Source organism: Gymnogyps californianus, chromosome 15 (genome assembly GCF_018139145.2).
Source record: "Gymnogyps californianus isolate 813 chromosome 15, ASM1813914v2, whole genome shotgun sequence".
NCBI classification, from domain to species: domain Eukaryota; kingdom Metazoa; phylum Chordata; class Aves; order Accipitriformes; family Cathartidae; genus Gymnogyps; species Gymnogyps californianus.
This window is the reverse complement of record NC_059485.1, coordinates 8,304,848-8,323,826: the sequence shown is the minus strand read 5'-3', so window position 1 is coordinate 8,323,826 and position 18,979 is coordinate 8,304,848. Positions and strand designations below refer to the sequence as shown.

The following is an 18,979-nucleotide window of genomic DNA, read 5'->3' as shown; positions in this document are numbered from 1 at the left end:
TAGGCTTCATTTTGCACGTGCCATTCCTATTACCATGCATTAAAGTGATTCTTCAGGTATTACATAAAGAGTAAATGTCAGCCTTGATTCTTGTGTGCACACACACACGTATTTGTGGATTATGTTGTTTATTTAGTCAGGTTAGCTAAAAAATGTTGAGGTATTCACTTTCTGATGTTGCCAACAAAAAGGATGAACAAGATAAAAATACAAGGGCATTACTTAGCCACCTGATGACTTCTGTAAGTATATTTTGAAGCTTTGTATAACACAGGTTACTATGTATTTAATAAATCCAATGGATTAGCACTGTAAGAAAGAAAAAAAAAAAAACAGACTAGCAAGGCATTCAATTTCATTTTCTATTATTTTTCCAGGTCACCCAAAATTTGATTTTTTTTGAGAAGATGAAAGCCTGTGTTTGGTCCTGCAGCACACAGATGCCATCACCACACTACACTGAATTGGTTTCCCCAGACCAAGCCTTTCTTCTTATTGGTAGGAGAAACACAAACACTGCTCCTGATTTTATCAATACCAGCATGGTGTTTTAAGCGCTGTATCGCTAGGATGGCACGCAGCAAGAGTAGAAGTTACATGAGCATTATTAAACAAAGGAGAGCAGGCTCACCATGCAGACTAAAGCACAGCACAAAGAGGTGTTCATTTGTTTTAGATGAGGGAGCTGTGATTACAGTCACAGCAAATGCTGAATACACAGGCTAGTGCTCTCCGCCCTTAAGAAGAACCATTTTCAAGATTTTAACTTTGATATAGAAATAACTGCTTTAAAGTAGACCCAGAATCCATTCTTCATCTGAAGCAGCCTTTATACCTTATCTGGATAAAGTTTCAATTTTTAATGAGGGCAGGGCAGGAGGGTTTCCAGGCCTGTGAGTACTAGTTATGTGATGCAACATACCAGACCTCTCAAAATAGCCACATAGAAGACATTTCATCACACTGTCAACATTAACTTTGTATTACTGTGTTTTTACTGGTTGTTTCAGTCTTAATTATCCCTTTGAATTAGTTTAAAAAACAAAACAAAAGGATAAACTTTCCCAGGAAATAAGTACTGAATAACAGGGAAGGTTTTGTTTATTTAGAGGTCTGTCATTCCTTTAAAGCCTATTTTATATTATATCCATTAAAACACACATGAGATTTTCTTCCCTCTCCTCTGTAAAACTGTTTTAGCTACATTCTGGAAGTCAATAGGCAAGGTAGGACATTCCTTTGTCGGCACAGCCCTGAACAGTCAACTTCCCAGGTTTCTCTTCCGCGAGCCTGTGTTTACAGGCTGCTCTTCTGAGAAAGAGGAATTTATGTTTGCTTATGGCCTTGCCATGAACGTAACTGATATCAAAAAGCAGCAGACCATTTAAGACGACCTGCACCGATTCTAGAGGACAAAATTTATAGCCAAGTAATCTCATTTTTTCAGTAGTTTTGCATGAATTTGATATCTAAGTCCAAAGAAAGTGAACAGCGAACACAACATGACATCAATATAACTGGACTACTTGAAGAAGTAAAGTTGACTTAAGTATGTTGGAGAACAACAAAACTAACAGCAAAATACTCCAGTAAATCTTTTTAGAGACCTTTAAATGATAACAACATCACCTTCAGAAATATGAAAACATTCGATAGTAAACCAGTAAGATTTAGTAAATAATAAAATAGAACAGTCCCCCAGAAAGCTTTCCTTTGGGCTCAAAGCTGGAAATGCATTGCAGCTGTAAGTTCATTTGCATGATTAAATGCATTTGCAAATTTAAGTGCTCCCTCTAGTACAACACACCGTACAGAATGAATATTATGGATGCAATCCTGCCATCGCTACTCAACCAAAAGTATGATTCTTAAGGGAACTTTGCCCAATTAGAATTGGTGTGTTTTGGAAGGGCTGAGTTTATAGAGAGAAAAAGTTCAAAACAAGTGTCTAGTGCCCATATGCAAAATATTTTTAATTCTACAAATAACAAGGCATTTTGGAAAATTTAAAAGTCTACCGACATAAATTGGACTACCCTCACCAGTTGGTGCTTTGAGGCAGTGCTAGGGTGTACCATCATAAATCTGATTATCAGCTCAGGACGCAGGCAAGCAACTTAATTCAGTGTTAAGCCATTTTTAGGCTCTGGCCTGGACAAAGAAACGGTTCAAGCAGAGGACCACAAGCACCAAGATCTCCAAACCACCTTATCATCAAAACGCACTGAGGGAATTATGGCTTGCTGGAGAACTGAGCCTGCTAGAGAGGGAGAAACCAGTCTTAAAGCCTGCCTTGTCCCGGAGCTGTCGCTCCCAGCTGTAAAGCGGCCCAACCCGTGCGGTCGGGGCCACGGTGGTGGCCGCCCGGGGGGCTGCGGCGAAGCCCCGCCGCCTCCCGGCGGAGCGCTCCGGTCGCGGGAAGGAGGCAGCCGGGGCGCAAACCGCCTCAGGCGTACCACGCCGAGCAGCGAGGGGAACCGAGCCTCCCCGGTGCCTCTACCCGAGCCCTTTCGGGTTATTTACAGGCGAGCACCGAGCAGTCTTTGACACACTGGGATGGGCGAGATCACTCACAAGGGAGGGAAAGAGAAATAAAAAGAAAAAAAAAAGTTTAAAAAAAAAAGTTTGCTCCCTTTCTGCGTGAGGAGCCGAGGCTGCCCTGAGCCCTCCCGCGGGCTTCGCCTGTGGAGAGGCGGCCAACGGCCCCCGCCTCAGCCGCCTCCGGTGCCGGCCAGCGAGGGCAAAGGTGGCGGCCGTCTCCTCAAGCGAGGCGGCGGCGGGCAGCCCCCTCCCCGGCCCGTACTCACTTTGTAAGTGCTCTCCGTCAGCTTGTTCACCTCGTCGGGGTCCCGAGACATGGTGCCGGCGGGGAGGCGGCCGGTGGGAAGAGCTTCGTCCTCCGCAGAGCGCCTCGGCCTCGGCCTCAGCCCAGCGCCGCCACGGCAGACTCGGCTTCTCCCTCCGCCGCTAAGAAACTGTCAAAAACTTGTGGAACCAGCCGGGCGGGACCTGCGGGGCCGCGGCTGCCTGACGCGGCAGGACTGGCTCGGCGGGCTGTGGGCGGCGGGGATCGGATGGCCTCACCTCGGCGGGGAGGGCGGGCGGCTCGCGCCGCCTCTACCTGAGTTGCCGCCGCCTGCTTCGTCCGCGGCGCTTCCTCCTCCTCCTCCTCCTCCCCGCCTCCCTCTCCGGGAACCCCTGCCGAGCCTCTGCTCCGCGGCCTCGGGGCTGTGGTGGTCGTGGCCCCGCGGAGTATCCCAGTGTCGAAGCGCAACCCGGGCCCTGCGGAGGCCTTTTCAGGAGGTAGTTCTGCTGTGGGTGCCCAGCGAAGTGGGAGGTAAACTCTTCCTCCCAGCAATTAAGTGAGGGTTCGGTAAGAATTAATTAATTATTCTTATCAGACTGAATTAGCGTAGCCCTAGCGGTGCTAGTGAGGCTGGGGATGGTCCCCTTTCTCCCTTCCACAGCAGCCCCACATGAAGGAGAGGTATGGGGGTCTTGTCAGGGCCTCTTGGGCAAGGACAAAAGTGTCTTTCTCCTGAATCTTGGTCCAGTGCACCACCTGAGCTTCGTGCTACACGCTTAAGTTTTCTATTTCTTTTAAATATACACCAATAAAACAGTGCCCCCAGTCATCTTTCCTCTGTGAAATGACTCATGAGGCCTTTATGGGGGGGGCGATGAGGAAGGCTGGGGTAAGGTATAAATTTTTGTAGGCCATAAATCGTCTAGAGATTGTGAGATTAATTTAAAGTATGCTAGTTGGAATATCTTTCTGATAATGTAATACCAGTACTATCTTGAAGGACTTTGTGGGAATTTCATAATCCTGGGTATTTAAAACACAGACGCAGTGCTAGGTATTGAGTGCATGAGGTGTAATCAACATCCTTACCCATTGGACATCCTTCTCTTGGTTGCTGTCTCTCCCTCTGTTTCCCCCACTTTATTGCAGCAATAAAATCATGGCAGGCATGCAACAAAAACTGGACTTGGAACAGAACCCTAGATGTTGGACTCTGGTGTGGAAGGAGGTTGTTAGCAGGTTTCAAGAGCTGTAAAAATGTTTTCATTCAAGCACGTGGAGGTGTTTATACCTTTAGAACTACAACTTGCCTTCTGGGAAAAAAGTGGGCACTTAGAGCGTTATCTCAAATACAGCTAAAATGCTGGGCAGAGAAGGAGTTTTATGAGACTTCGTACTCCCAGGTAAAGTCTTTGCAGACTTCTGATATTTATGGTATTAATTGCCTTTCTGTAATAATCCAATTTATAATGTTATCCTATAGATATAGTGAATTATTTTGGGCCCAAGTCTACAATTTATGTCCCCACTAAGCAGTGTTTATGCAGTGCTCATACAAACAGTCCTCTTGAATGTGATGTGGCTGCTTGCCTGAGCATGGGATGAAGAATCGCACTATTTATTCCAAGTTTTTTGTCTGAAGAGTTTTTTACAACTCTGGAAACAGACTGTGCCTGGGTACTACTGCTTTTGTGTTACCATATGCCAATGTGTGAAAAGGATGTTCCTCCCTAACAGGCTGGCATTCAAATTTGAGGGAGCAGGTACCCAAAGGGCGATGTAAAGAACTTTTCCTTTCCTGACTCCTGCTAAAGGAGCTGGGAGTATATTGTATAGCAGGGAGTGTATTATTCCCGTTAGGGGCAAAGCATTTGTCTTATTTCCTTTGAACGTGATGGAGCTCTGGGAGCTCACCTAGGATTCAGTGTGTTTGTGTCCAGTTGGCATGCTAAGTTCAGTCATAGTAAATGGCAGTGTAAGTATTAATGGAATATGCATATCAGAAAGAAACTATATGGATAATTAATGTAGGCAGAATTGTTTAAAAATATTATGATACTTAACATATTGTGGGGATGCTCAGCATTTCAAAATATACATTTCTAAAGGTCTTTTTACTTTGTAAGCAGATGTAAATGTTTTAAAGGTCTACTGAACTTCATATTCTCTTGTGTTCTTGACCTTTGGTATTAGTTTCTGCAGTCTTCATGTATATATTTTTAGAGTTTTTACATAATCTTTTCTAAGTTTTTAGTGCTGTAGACTTAAAAAAAAGGAAAATAAAGATTGAAATTAATAATACAGTTGTGAAGTAGTGGAGAAAAAAAAAGAAAACAAGAAAAAGCAGTTTTTAAATACCACCTAAGTGGGAAATGAAGCTAGCAAGGAAGAATCCTTAATTTGGGGTAACGATTGCTTCTGTTAATTCATCTATGTACAGATTAAAATAAAAATGACCATAAATAGTTGAGACAATTAACATAGGAAAAAATGTTAACAGATGGAAAATAGCAGGACTGACCTCTCTTTTAAAGTAAAAGAATTAACAATGCTTTCTTCAAATTTCTGAAATGAGCATTAGAAGTAATAATTTACAGAACCATTATGAGATTAGGTTGTGCGTTTATTGAGGAAAAAACCAACAACCTGTTTTATTGTTGAAATTAGATGCTAGTATGAAAACAATAGTGCGGAAAATAATTTTTATATCTTTATTCATGTTTTCCTTTGTCAGCATAGTTTTGTATTGTTTTTCCCAACTCTTGAGAATGTTACAGGTATATACAGCATTTGGAAGCATTTTCTATATTTTCTTTCTCTTGTGGTGTTAGAAATATTTTATGTATCAATCATAATAATTAATGGTATTGCTCTGTTCTAGTTTAGTGTTGTGTTTTACTGTGTGACTGAAAAACTTGAAACTTGACAGGCAAATCCAATTCTTAATTTACAAGTATCCAGACCTTTGCTATAAATCATAAATTTTCAAATTCACTCAGAAAAAAAGTCTGCTTCAGCTTGTAATACAAATGCAAATATTTTGTTCTTTTAATAGGGGATTTTTGATCTTACATTGTGTTAAGATTAGTGTTATGTTACTGATTTAGCTGGAATTAATCCTGATGTGTGCAAACAACATGAAGTTAGAACGGCTGAATGAGATCTCATTTTTGCAGGTTACTTAAGGATGCTCTTACATTTAAATGTGCATGGAGTAGTCCTCTAGTAACATACCAAAGTGTTTTGTCTGATCAAGACAGAATATTTAATAGCTTGCAAAACTGAAACATTAATGAATACATCTTTATGCTCTGTTGCCGACATACTACTGTAAGCATTTATAATAAGCATACTAATATGAGAGATATTATTTTTATTTAGAAGTTTCTGTTTTATTGTATTCATCAATAGCACTGAATTTTGGGTGCAGCAGTGTTTGAGTACTCAGGGTTGTGCATTTTGGAATTGTTTCTTAGAGACTTTAAAGAGTACTTGCTAACTTTGCTCTGGGGACAAGTTCAGAGCAGGAGTCTAGCTGTGATCACTAATCATATATGCTCTCTGAACTGATTGGAACTAAAATTAATCACATTACTTTTTTTGACGCTTATTTTTAACATATATTCTTTTGTTGGCCAGAAAAGATGAAGGAGGAAATATTCTTACTTGGTGAACCCATCCTGTGGTATAATTATGTCTGTTGACTCTATTTGTACTGCATCTCAAGCAATAACTGCATCTCAAGAATAATTCAGGTTAGAGGGAACTGTAACACGTTGCCTATTGAGAAAACAAAACTCCTCTCCTTCCTTACTGCCTGTCATTCTGCCTCACATTACACTTTCCTGATGTCAAACAGAAATATTTGTAGGCCTGTAATTGTGCATAATCTCCAACAGACCCCCTTGATACTGGCAGTTTAAAAGAGATGACTTGGGCTTCAGCATCTCCTGATCTAGTCCTTGCAATGGTTAAGATGCTTCTGGCCTTCACAGGTACATAGCTAACAGGAGCAGCCAGGCACAGGGACTGGCCTGGAGTTGAGGCTGTCTGAATCTGAACCTATCATCCTGTATGTATTTCTGTGAAGTGCATGCTCTGGGCCTGAATCCAGCAGTTGATTCCATGTTGGCCAAAGGCAGAATTGCATAGATTTGCTAGCAAAACTGCTGTTGAGGGACTAACTCAAAATAAGTGTTTGTATTTATTCCATACACAAGGCCAGTTCTCCTTTGTAGCGTTTAAGCTTTGGAACATGAATAGCAACAATAAAAATTTCCCCATGCATTGTCAGCTTTCTAGAATTGAAGTTGTAATGGGAAAATGGTATCGTTGATATATCTTCTGAAAAAGTACATACTCAGAAATATTCCTTTGAGTAAATGTATGTATTTCTCTAAAATCAGTAATATTTCGATGTATGATTGTTTTCTGTAAGTGTCCTATTTGCATGTCAGCGGCATATTCAAATATTCTTTGGAAATGATTTAAGCATGCTGTAATGACCCATTAATGTCAGCTCATCATTAGATCTTTAACATGTGTTTTAAATAGCTTAATATGACTGTAACTAATTACATAAATCGTGGCTAAGCAGCAATCGCATATGCATGATATAGCCAGCTGTGGCCTGTTTCCATTCCGTGTGGTCATTAGCAGATGTTTAACTTGATTAAGAAAAAAAAAAAATGTACACAGTGTGTTATTTAGTGATATCAAACAATGGTCAGAGTGAGAATAAAATTTTCTGAACAGGACATTAAAGTGACTCTACCAGCTTGTTTTTCTGATTGATATGTATTTTTTGTCCTCTGTTGACACTTATAAGGAATTTTTCAAGTATTTTAATCCCCTTCAAGCTGACAATACAAAAGCACACTACAACTCACACTAAGTGTCATTTGAAAGAAGTATATAAAACTTTGGAAGGCTTACTGAACCTTTTGGTCTGATTCAGCTCTGATCAGTTAAATGGATTTACTCCATTTTTAAACTGATGCAAGCAAGCACAAAATCATTTTGTTCCCTGCTGTTCATTGTCCTGAGCTGGTTTCAAAGCAAATGAGCTGTAACTCAGACCCACAGGTCAATTCAATAAGATACTGAGCTCTCTGATCAAGGAAGACACTTAATCAAATGCTTAATTTAAACATGTAATTAATTCACTGTACTTTATGGAGGGGGAAATCAAGGAAGTGCAAAATACTTTTTATGAACTCTTCTTTCTCCAGACTAAAAATGGGATGATGGTTTTGTCTTGGAGATGAATGCTTTGGATGCTTGTATTTTGTGTCTCAATTGTCTCATGTTGCAAATTATTTTGGCAATATTATAAGATGAATTACAATCTAATTTCTTCATTGTGGTTTATTTTTTGAGACTGGAAAGAATGTATGGTGTAGAAGAATGTATTTTTTAAAAGATTTTTTTTTTGAGATTGCCTAGGATTTAGACAAAATTTAGCATTCAAGGGAATCTAATAGGCAGTACTGTTAGCAATGCTAATCTTTTTCTGCTGCTAATTGAAATATTTAATTCAAAACTGTTATACCCACACGTTTTGTGACTGCTCATGTCTTGCTGAAAGTAGATATGCTTACTTTAATTCATATGCTGTGTCCACTAGATGGCAAGCAAGCTATGCATGATGGAACAAAAAAATTTTGCATAATCTTTGTGCTCAAGGCTTTCTCGAAGTGCTTTATAATGTAACAAGATAGATATTAGTGGTAAGCAAATGGAACAGCCTTTATATTGCTCATACACAGCCTTGGAATTTTTTCTGAAGGGTGCAAGTGCTGTTAGGATGTTCATGTTATTGAAATCTAAATATGCCTTGGGATCTGTAACTTTATTTTGGAAGTCAGCACTAGTAGCAAGCCAACATGCTGGTGAAACTCTTGTTATAAACTTCTAATCCATTTAGGTTCCAGGGTTTTATGAGGTGACTCATGCCAAAACCACAGTATTTTAAATAACTACATATTTGTTATTCTCCCTGTTGTAATTTGTCAACTGGGGATTAACTAACAACAGGTGTACTCTGTTCCAAATGGATAAACTGGTTTTGCCTGAGGCTGAGTGTAGATTACTGCAGCTAAACATAGCATCTGCACATTGCTGATCTTAGTAATATCAGTAGGTTGCGTATTATAACCAGAGTAAGAATTATTAATGTTTGTTATGGGGTAGAACATAAAGACCTCAACTGGAATGTGATACTATTGCTGGGCTGGGAACTAAACATGCACCAGGTGTAAAGTAGCATTTCTGTGAGTATTTTCAAAGAACTCAAACATAAATTTTGATGCTGTCCTTACCTCTTCCTTTTCACAGCTAGAAAAAGATAGAACAAGTACATAATACTGGTAATTTGGTTGTACTTTAAAAACGGCAACAATCCTAGAACTTAATTTCCATATTGAAAAGAAACTTGTAGCTCATTAACCCCTTTCTATTATGCAGCCTTACTGTAACGGGGAATTACTAGGAAAATGTTCAGGGAAGATTGTATTAATAATAAACACTTCAAAGAAAATACCATTACATTCTTCCTGTAACTTACCATGTAACTGTGAACATTTTTTAAAAGCTGTACGGATACCAAAGAAGTAATACATTTTTATTTTTTGGTAATAAAAATATGATGATTCCAAAACCATACATGGATATTTTTGGATTGAACCATACTGAAGTTTTTTTATATGGACTCCTTATGAGCCTGCCTTCTCCTCTTATGTTCAGTTGCTGTTCCAGGAAGCTGCTGAAGTAGAATATAACTGCTGTGCCTGCCCACTCCTTGTTTCTAGACAGCCACTGGCTAGTGGCAATACTAGCAATGCTTTCTAGCAAATGTATGGGCAGTGATGGTTGATGCACAACAACACAAATCTTGAGAGCAATCCATGCAGCCTATGATGGATATTTATAATCATGCCTGTCACAAGCATGTGTGCAGCCTGATGGTGTGCACTGAGTGTTTCTCCATAGCAGACTCCAAAGCAGGTGCTGACTGTTACTATCTCCACTTGAGGTCTTGCATCTGGCTTGCAAACTGCCTGAGAAGGGACATGGTTGGAGGCAATTGGCTGTTCTGCAAGGATGGGAAGATGATGATTAGATTCGACTGGCAAAGGCAGTCTTGGAGATTTTGATGGAGAGGTTGATTAATCTGGTTGTCTGAAAGGTGGTAGCTCCAGGGTCAAACTACCTTACTGCCAGTCACATTATGATTGGGAAAATAGCATGTTTAGGGAAGTTAGAGTGACTACAGGTGGCTTTTCAGCTCCTGATTAACTGTCTTCATTGAAGTCAGTACAGTTCCTATGGATTTGCTGAAAGAGTTTGGCTTGTCGTTAATAATTTCTGCTCAGCTTTCTCATTTGAAAATAAAAAGTGTGGGCTATATCACAAGGAGTGATTCCTAGCCTCAAGGTAAAGTGGTGTGGGATGGCTCAAATCCACCTGGTTCTTGGTGGGTTTGCTCTTGGGCATACTGACTGCATCCATGCTGGCTAACACTTGGTTTGGGTCACTGCTGGGCTCCACCCATAGGGCTGTAAACCCTTAACCATTACTTTGTTTTGTATTTTTCAGTTCAAAGTGTCTGAACGAATCTGAGGGCTGTGTTGTAGCTTGCCTGAGTAGCATTTGCATGGAATCGTACTGCAGGTACATGGTGCAGTCCCTGGGGCTTTGTGAGAGTCTGAGGGCGGATTGAGCTCCACCGCAGTACAGCAGCATGCTAAGTGGAGGCAGCTAAATCCCATGTGATTGTACATGTTTGGCCTTTAACTCCTTGCAATGAGTTTTTCTCGGGGTGAAGCTCAAATTTCATTTTAAAGGTAAGTTAGCAGCAAAAGAGATCCTGCATGTAAAGTGACATGTTATGTAGATGATCAGGGGACTGGGATCTAGGAGTGAACTAAGGAGCTTATTTGTCATCCTCACCTGACATGTGAGGAGAAGAAAGCACGTGGCTTCTGATAACTGCACAGTGGGCCACTGACTTTCAGTAGGGTTCTAAGGTATAATTCTTCCATAATATTAAGCCAGTGAATTATTAGAGTTACAGATAACTTATTAGGTAAGAATTATTTGTGTTGTGATACCATATAGACATTGCAGCTGCTCAGTTGTATGGCTTCTGAGGAAGAAGCATTTTACTATTTCTTTTGTCCTTTTCACATAAGAACTAGTTTCAGTTTCAGGGACTCCTGGGGATCTTTTAAAACTAACTGTCCTGGAAGCAGAGAACCTTGCGTCTGGGTGCAGGAGATAAATGGAGTTGCTTCTATGCTGCTTGTTACTGCTGCTCCACCCTAGAATTCACTGAATTGAATATCGAGATTCTCATTAACTTCGTGGGTTTCTGAATGGGTGATATGTTAAATTTTGAAGCTCTTTTTTCATAGAGAAAACCTGTGCAATACTGCTTGTCCAAACTAGGAAACAAGACATGTAGTAGATCTTCTTTTGACCAATCTTGTTTATGAGATTCGTGTGTCTCTGTTAAATTTAGGACAAAATTTTGGTTGAACTAGAATCAATGGGAGTTTTCAATTTATTTCAGTGAAGCCCAGCTTTCATTTTTGTTCTCTTGATTTGTGTTAAACTTCGAGTAACGTGAACTTTTAAGAGAGAAAACAGTTCCTCAGAAACTCTTACGCTGATAGAATTTGTGAAACATAATTTGATACTATTTCCTCCTTCTTTGACACTTACAATATCAGGAGATAGCTGTTGTACATGCCACATTTTTATTGCCTGCTCTTCATTAGTCAGTTGGTTGTGCTGTGTATGGAGATGGAATTTCTTTGTAAAGCTGTTTTTCATTAGTATCAAGAAATATACATACTTTGCAGCTAAAGCCTTATATAAAGTCTTCTCTGCCCACATTGTTAGTATTGTAATATTGCTTAGCAACTAAAAGTAAGTCAAAAGAACAACAGTGAAAAAACACTCAAACCCCCTCTTCATAATAGAGAGAAGGGCCTAACTGCAAAATTCAGATTTCAGTTTGGATCTGAAATTTCCAGAAATTCAAGGATCTGACATTGGTTTTATACTTCTAAGTATGAAAAGTTGTCAGAGTGACCTGGTTCTGCTTTTGGATGTTCTGTATATAGCATTTACAGACCAAGACATAAGGATGAAACAACAGTATTACCATACATAGTAATGAATTAAAAAAAGACAATTATGATTGTCCCCTTTTTTGGAATACCCAGAGAAGATGTAATATTTACTGGGAGCTTATTCCAGATCAGTATACTAAGTCCCCTTCCTCCCCCAGTTGACAGAACAGATGGTTCATCTGTCTCCTACAATGTCTGAATCGTTCAAAATCCACACCGTGAGGAGCTGAGGATAGGTCTTTCTTTCAAGAAGTCCTATACCTCTAGTCCATTTTAATTCACAACTTCATGGCTAACGCTTCAAGTAACACTTCAAGAATTAACCTGTTTTGTTGATTTTTCTGGAAATTTCTAAAGGATGAGATGGTGTGTAGAATTAATACCGGTGATGAAAATAACAATACAAGTAGTACTTCTTCAGCACTGCAGGGGAAAGGTATAGGGAGAGTTATCTACAACCTCTTTTCCCCAAACTTTATTGTATAAGCCTGTAGCCTTTCAGCAGCAGAACTACTTTACTGTGAGAGCTGCGTTCTGGGGAGTGTGACCAGTTTAGGTCTGTCTATATCCCATGGATGAGCTCTTCAGACAAAAAAGGATATTGCAAATTGTAAAGGTAAGATAAGAGCTGTAACAGTGCAACAATGACAGCATTACAAGGACTGCTAAGGGGAGGGCTAAAATCTGGGTTTATTATGGTTGGCTATGTATTCATAATGGAATAATGCTTATAAAAAGAATAAAAGCATCCTTGACAGTCAAGGACCAAAATCTGTACTCACAGAAAACAAAAGGTGAAAGATAGGCAGCATTGTAGCAAATGGACAAGGGGGTCTTGAACACCTTCATTAGTAGCAACAATGAAACTAATTACTGGAATAACTGCAGGCAAGGAGGGAAAAAAGGATAGTTAATATCTTTTGATTTTCTTTCATTGTGGGGAATTTTCCAAGACTTCAAGAGAACTATGGCAACTACCTAGCATCACGTCAGGAATGACGTCAAAATGACCAAGTCAAATGGGCTGTGTAATTGGGAATTTAAAACCACGCATTGCTTATATTGATGGATAACTTTTTAGAGAAATGAACATTTTGTTATGGTGATTCACCAGCTGGCAGCTGGATATTTTTCCCAAAATATTCAGAAATATTCAGCTTGCTAAGTGCAGCCAACAGTTTGTGCTGTTCGGGTAATGTTAATGGGTTAATGCAAAAATGTGTAATATTTTGTTAGCTCTTACTTTCTAGATAATGTGGGCCAAAATCACATCTCTTCTTCAGCAGCAGCACAAAGTCATTGAAAAGGCATTCAAAGTGGCTAGGTAGGAATTCCACTTACATAGGAGGAATACCTCGGTAATGGACAACTACCATAGCGGCTTAATGTAAGCTTTTCTCCGGTGTCCAATCTGTTGAAATTCCTGAGCAAAACAAGAGTTGAAAATTTGTTTCTGCTTCTGAGTTAGTCTCAGCTATCAGCACAGTCCACCAAGGAAGTGAGTAGCAGCATGTGAATTAGGGCAACACTGTAGCTTGGATTCTGTTTGATGTTAATGCTGTTCTGACTCAGAGTGTGATCTAGATTTTACCACAGCTGCCGTGGAGTTTGAGGTCTGAAGATGGAGCTCCCTGGCTGCCACCCAGCCTGTAGTATCAGATGCAGCTGGGATCAGGTACACTTCAAATTCTGAGCTCCTTTTTCTTTGCCAATTTTGAGTCAGTCTCTTATTCCATTTCTTTATTTTTCAATTTTTCGTGCCCCACCTATGGGTACTGTTTACCAATATAATAAAATGAAAATATCATATAAAATAAACCACATACACACAAACTAACAGAAGTCCTGTTCCCCCTTTTCAGATCTCTAATATTATGTTCCCTTTCTCCTTGCCTTTCTTGCTCATTTTATGACTCTTTGCCGTCTCAATTTCTCTCTGCAGTCATTGATTACGGATGTAATATTTCCCATATCAAATTCAGAGCTATAAAAATAGGCCACAGTGCAGAAAATATTTTAGAGAGGGGCTGGTTTAGTTGAGGTAGTGAGGTTATGTGTTGGAGAATAGTGACACATTAATTTATTTATCTGCAGGGAATCATTAGTGAAGTTTCTTGTTTATGTCCTCTCACCCGTTCTACTCATTCATTCTCACCTGTTTTCTGAGATTGTAGTGACCATGTAGGAATATAAGGTGACCTAAATAGCTCAAATTCATTAGAACATGATTATCATGAAGCAAGAGGGCTAGCAGATACATTTAAAATGAGAATATAACATAGATAGGTAGCTCTTTATTTTTATGAAAGTGTGAAAATTTGAGTTACATTTTTATTAAGTTGAGGCAACTAGATCTCCAGCATGATTTGTGTACCTGCTGTACATACAGTGATGTGAAATAAGCCGGAAGCGGCATCCTTCCCACTACTTCCTCCTGCTTTTATTGATTTAAGTGAGGCTCTTGGGTATCTCATCCTATTCTGACGCCTGAAGATTTATTCATATAACTCCCCATGCATCAGCATGATATTATACCACTTGTTCTCTAGAGAAAATAATTAAGTGAATTACTAACGCATAAAATGCTCAAGTTAAAATGCTTAAATATTCCATTTGATGCAGTTATATATAGCTTAATGTAATGTAATAAGTGCAGTATCCTCTTAGTCAGAATGCCTTGTGCGGTATCCTCTTAGTCAGAATGCTTTGGCTTTCATCTCCATTAAATGGAATACTAATTAACAGTTGATTCCAATTTTGTCAAGGTTGCTGTGTTGTTATATTCTTAAACACGACCATAAGGTGAAAAAGGACTGATCTGTATATACATTAAAAGTAATCATCAGAGGTCAGTGCAATAGTGTTATTACTGTATATAAATGCAGACTTTTGGGTTGCAGTTATAAATACTGTGCTGTCACACAGGGTTTCTAAAATGAGACAGGAACTTAATCTATTGACTGACTTGTAGCAGAAGTTGCTCCTGGGGAAGGCACGTTAGTTCAGCTTAAGTACAGTTATTGCAAAGAAAGTGAGAATAATAACCAAATACAACCAGTGATGAAGCAGGTAATAGAATGCAGTCTTTCGTTGAAGGAACTAGCATGAAAATGCAATTCCAGAAGAGCTGCCTGTAACGCTAAGCAACTAGTGGATGCACATGAAGTTCCCAGTACCTTGGCCAAGAAAGCCATCAAATAACTGTCAATTGTGTATAAGCTACTGATAGCTGGAACAATTAATTCTTTTTCTGATTGCTTCTTTTTTTTGTTGTTAGAAAGGCTAATTAATTGAAATCAAACTTTTACATGAGAGATGATTTAAGTTTTGGAAAAAAAAAAATTCATTTTTTTAGTCCTGAAATTACTTAGATGTCACTTATTACAGTGAAACAAAATCTTTTTATGCTTGGATTTCTCCATAGTGTTTAAAAGGAGATAAAAATCTGAAATAAATATTTTGAAACATTTTATGTTACCTACATCAAAAGTTTTTGCTGGATACAGTTCTGTTTGGCTGGAAACAGAACTAGCAGTTCCTGATTCCCCCCCCCCCCCCCCCCCCCCCCCCCCCCCCCCGCCCCCTTAATTTTTGCCTTTTTGTCTTGTTTCACTATGGAAACAGGCATTTTAACCCCCAAAATCTGTAGTGAAAATACAGTGAAATTCTCCTTTTTATTGCAAAACATATATGTGTGTGTTTGTGTATTCTGATTATATTCAAATAAGCCATCACTGAACACAAAATTCACTTCAAGGACCACATCCTAATATTCATTTGTCTTCATGATTCCTGCTATATCCCTTTCCTTCTATACTTAGACATTTATGTAACAACTGTATGGTACTGGAAATTGAACACTGACTGTGTATGAGAGAGGGACATGAAGAGGAGGAGAAGGAATTTTTCCAGCAGAGTAGTGTACGTGTAGGTTTCATGGTGCAGGTGCCCACTTCCTTCACCACATTCATTCAGCACTAAGAGTTTGATTCAGTTTTTGCTAATTCCATGAATTGAAACAGTATCTAAATGCAAAACTCATCTTTTGGAATTAACTTTCCTTTGAGGCCCGGTAACAAAATTCAACATATACTGGCTCTGCTTCTCTGTATTGCTTGTGCAAAGGAACAAAGATCATCAAAACTTGCTGATCTATTGGCAGCATTGCCTTCCTATGGTGATCACAAAGCCCTATGTACTTTATAAATAAAATGTGTTGAAGCTGACAGTGTTGGCATTTACTCTAACATCATACATTTTTATGCTTTGGCTTAGAGAGGAAAATGAAAAATAGATTAAGCTATAGTATATTGTTGATTCACACTTCCTCTTTACCTAGTCTCCATATAACAGAGATTTTGAACAGATTCTGTGCTACGACAGTTTCACAGCTTGAATCAATTTAGCAGATCTACACAAAGTGTGAGAAACTAATAAGTTTTGTTCATCTTTTAAATAGCTTTTGCGTCATTCCGTCTGTCCCCCTCCCTAATACTTTTCTCACCTTGATGCAAATGATGGGCTTTAGGTCAGAGAAACCTAATGTTAATTAACATTTCTGGTCATAGAGAGATGTGCAAATGTAAGAAGAAAATTGATATGCCAATGTTGATCTAAAATGTAGAAAGTAGTGAAGTGTTACTAAGGTATCTTTCATCTGAATAAAAAGGAGGACCTTTGATGTTATCTGGAAATGAAATGGATAGACCTTCTGGCACCTGGAATTGCAGTTTAAAACTAGTATGCAACTTAGATATTTGTGTAAAATATGAATATTATTTGTGTAAGATAAGAAATGTGCTAATATTTTTGGACTATAAATTGAAAACGTTGAAAAATATTGCAGTATAACAAAAACCATTGTGATAATGTATATACATTATTTCCTGTTGTTTGCCAAAGCTGACAATTCATTGTTTGTTTAACTAGGAGGTCCTTAATATCTGAACCCACTTACTTTTTTGCAGTGCTTACTTCTGTGGTTGTCTGTACATGTAGTGAAGTCCACTTTGCATGGAATCAAGTCTAAAGTCAGAGGCAAACTGTTCTGATTTGGCAAAGATAGGTGTAAGATATAGCTCCTAGTCATGGTCATGTGGAGCCTTTCTTCAGGATGCTGTTTTGTCTTGCAGTTTTGTCCAGGATATGGAATTTGTCTGCTGTACACTCACAATCAGTAGCCCTGATTCATGCATTCCCAGTGTTGTGACCGGAAAGCAGAAGGAAGGGACCCAGGCCTACACCTGGTTAGATGATCACATTCACTGTAACCTGCTTACATCTCTTGTTCTTGTTTTTCAGTCTCTTTATTATAAAGTTAAGTATAAATATTTGTGTAAGTATAAACACATGCGTATGTATTGGCATGATGTAGATTAAAACATGTAGGTGGCATTTGAGGGTGAGATAGCATCTTCTAGAGTGCAGGAAAATAACATAGTAAATATCTGCTGTGTGGTTTATTTCTAGAAGATAGTGTATTGAGATGGTCTGATCCCACCTGAGTCTCAGTGCCATGCTCTTTCCCACGGGTTTGCTCAACGTGGCTTCCTGCTCAGAGCTTTACCTGGGCTCTGAATTGCTTTTTGGAAGTGACTAGACACTGGAACTTAGGTGCCACTTAATCTACCTGAATATACTTACTGTAATAATATATTATCTTTTATTTCTTCAGGAACTGCTGCTGCTTTTTCCTGCACTATTTCTCATCAACGTGTTAAGCCTCTTCTTCACATGCTTTGTGCAGCTGTAGTATGAATAGCCTTCTAGGTGGTGTAAATTCAGGAGAGTCTGGTTTGGGGAAAAGTTTGCAAAATGAAGCTGTAAATTGTTGGGAAGCATTTAAACTGAGAACAGTGTTGCAAGTTTCCCATGGAGATTTAAGTCTGATTAACTTACAGAACTGAAATGCATTTTTCAATTTATATTCAAATAATGTTCATTGTTATTTTCTTTATTACGGATTTTTAAGAACTCCAAGGGGAACATTTCTCTACAGATATCTGTCTTCTTTACAATAAGCCCAAGCATTGCCATTGACCTTGAGTATTTTCAAGAGAGGAGAGCAGGGAAGGCAGATAAGTGCAATTTCAGCCCCCATTTACCAGCCGTCTTTTAGTGTGCCAAATGTCACAACTTCCACTAACTTGGAGGAACACTAGTCTTCAAATGATATGAAGTCTAGATATGACATTTATTTTGAATGTGTTATAAAATGACAGTTAATGCATTTCAGTTATTCAGTAATATAATGTCAGAGCCAAAAAAGATTCTAAGCTGAGTAAATTTAGCTATAGTGTAGGCTCTCCTGTCTAAAATCGTGATCTTAAAGCTTTCTGAGGCCTCAACTTTAGGACACCTGAAGTTGCAGTTCTTGTGGTCAGAAGTGTGCCACTATCCATGAAAAATATTTGAGATTCATTATTACTGAACATAAGGATGGGATGAACTAGATCGTAATATTCTAGTGATTCATAAAGTCAGCTGCGAGTAGAGAGCCTTCGAATCTAGACCGTATTACTAGAGCTATTTCTATATTTTGTCTAGTTAATGCTTATCCAGTAACTATTTTTCATGAAATACAGAAACAGTTGATACTCTAATTGAGCATAATAATTTTCTCATGAGACGTGTCAACTATAGCTTTGAGTTATTTCACCTTAAGGCAGGACTTGAACCTGGCTCTGTTGTATGTTGGGCAAGAGCTGTAAAACTGAAAGTGGAATGAGCACAGTGTTTCCAACTTTTTTTGGAAGAATGTATGTAGCCCTTTTTTCTAATTTTTTTGAAAGAAAACCAGCAGGATTTAGGTGATGGCAGTTCTTTGAAGGTATGAGAGAAGGACCTGAGTATCTGTAACCTCTATACCCGTTTTTCATTGAAACCATGTAATGTTGTGTTCCTATTATAGATATGGTTGCAGCTGTAGTGTTTTGCAGCCCCCTTATTTAGACAGGGATTGCACCTATGCTTATGGATCCCAATGTTTTGTTCTAGACAACTGCTTCGGCATCTCTGTGCTTAGCATATTGCTGTT

The 18,979-nt window shown here is 39.0% G+C and overlaps 1 protein-coding gene across 1 annotated transcript in view; it reads right to left on the bottom strand.

Annotated features, from left to right (window-relative positions):
- BAIAP2L1 (BAR/IMD domain containing adaptor protein 2 like 1) overlaps positions 1–3,099 on the bottom strand; it is a 44,361-nt gene extending 41,262 nt beyond the window's left edge. Inside the window, exon 1 of the mRNA XM_050905889.1 lies at positions 2,808–3,099. Within this exon, the coding sequence (XP_050761846.1) occupies positions 2,808–2,858 (51 nt within the window). The 5' untranslated portion in view covers positions 2,859–3,099. The remainder of the gene's footprint in view (positions 1–2,807) is intronic.
- Positions 3,100–18,979: the final 15,880 nt, after the last annotated feature.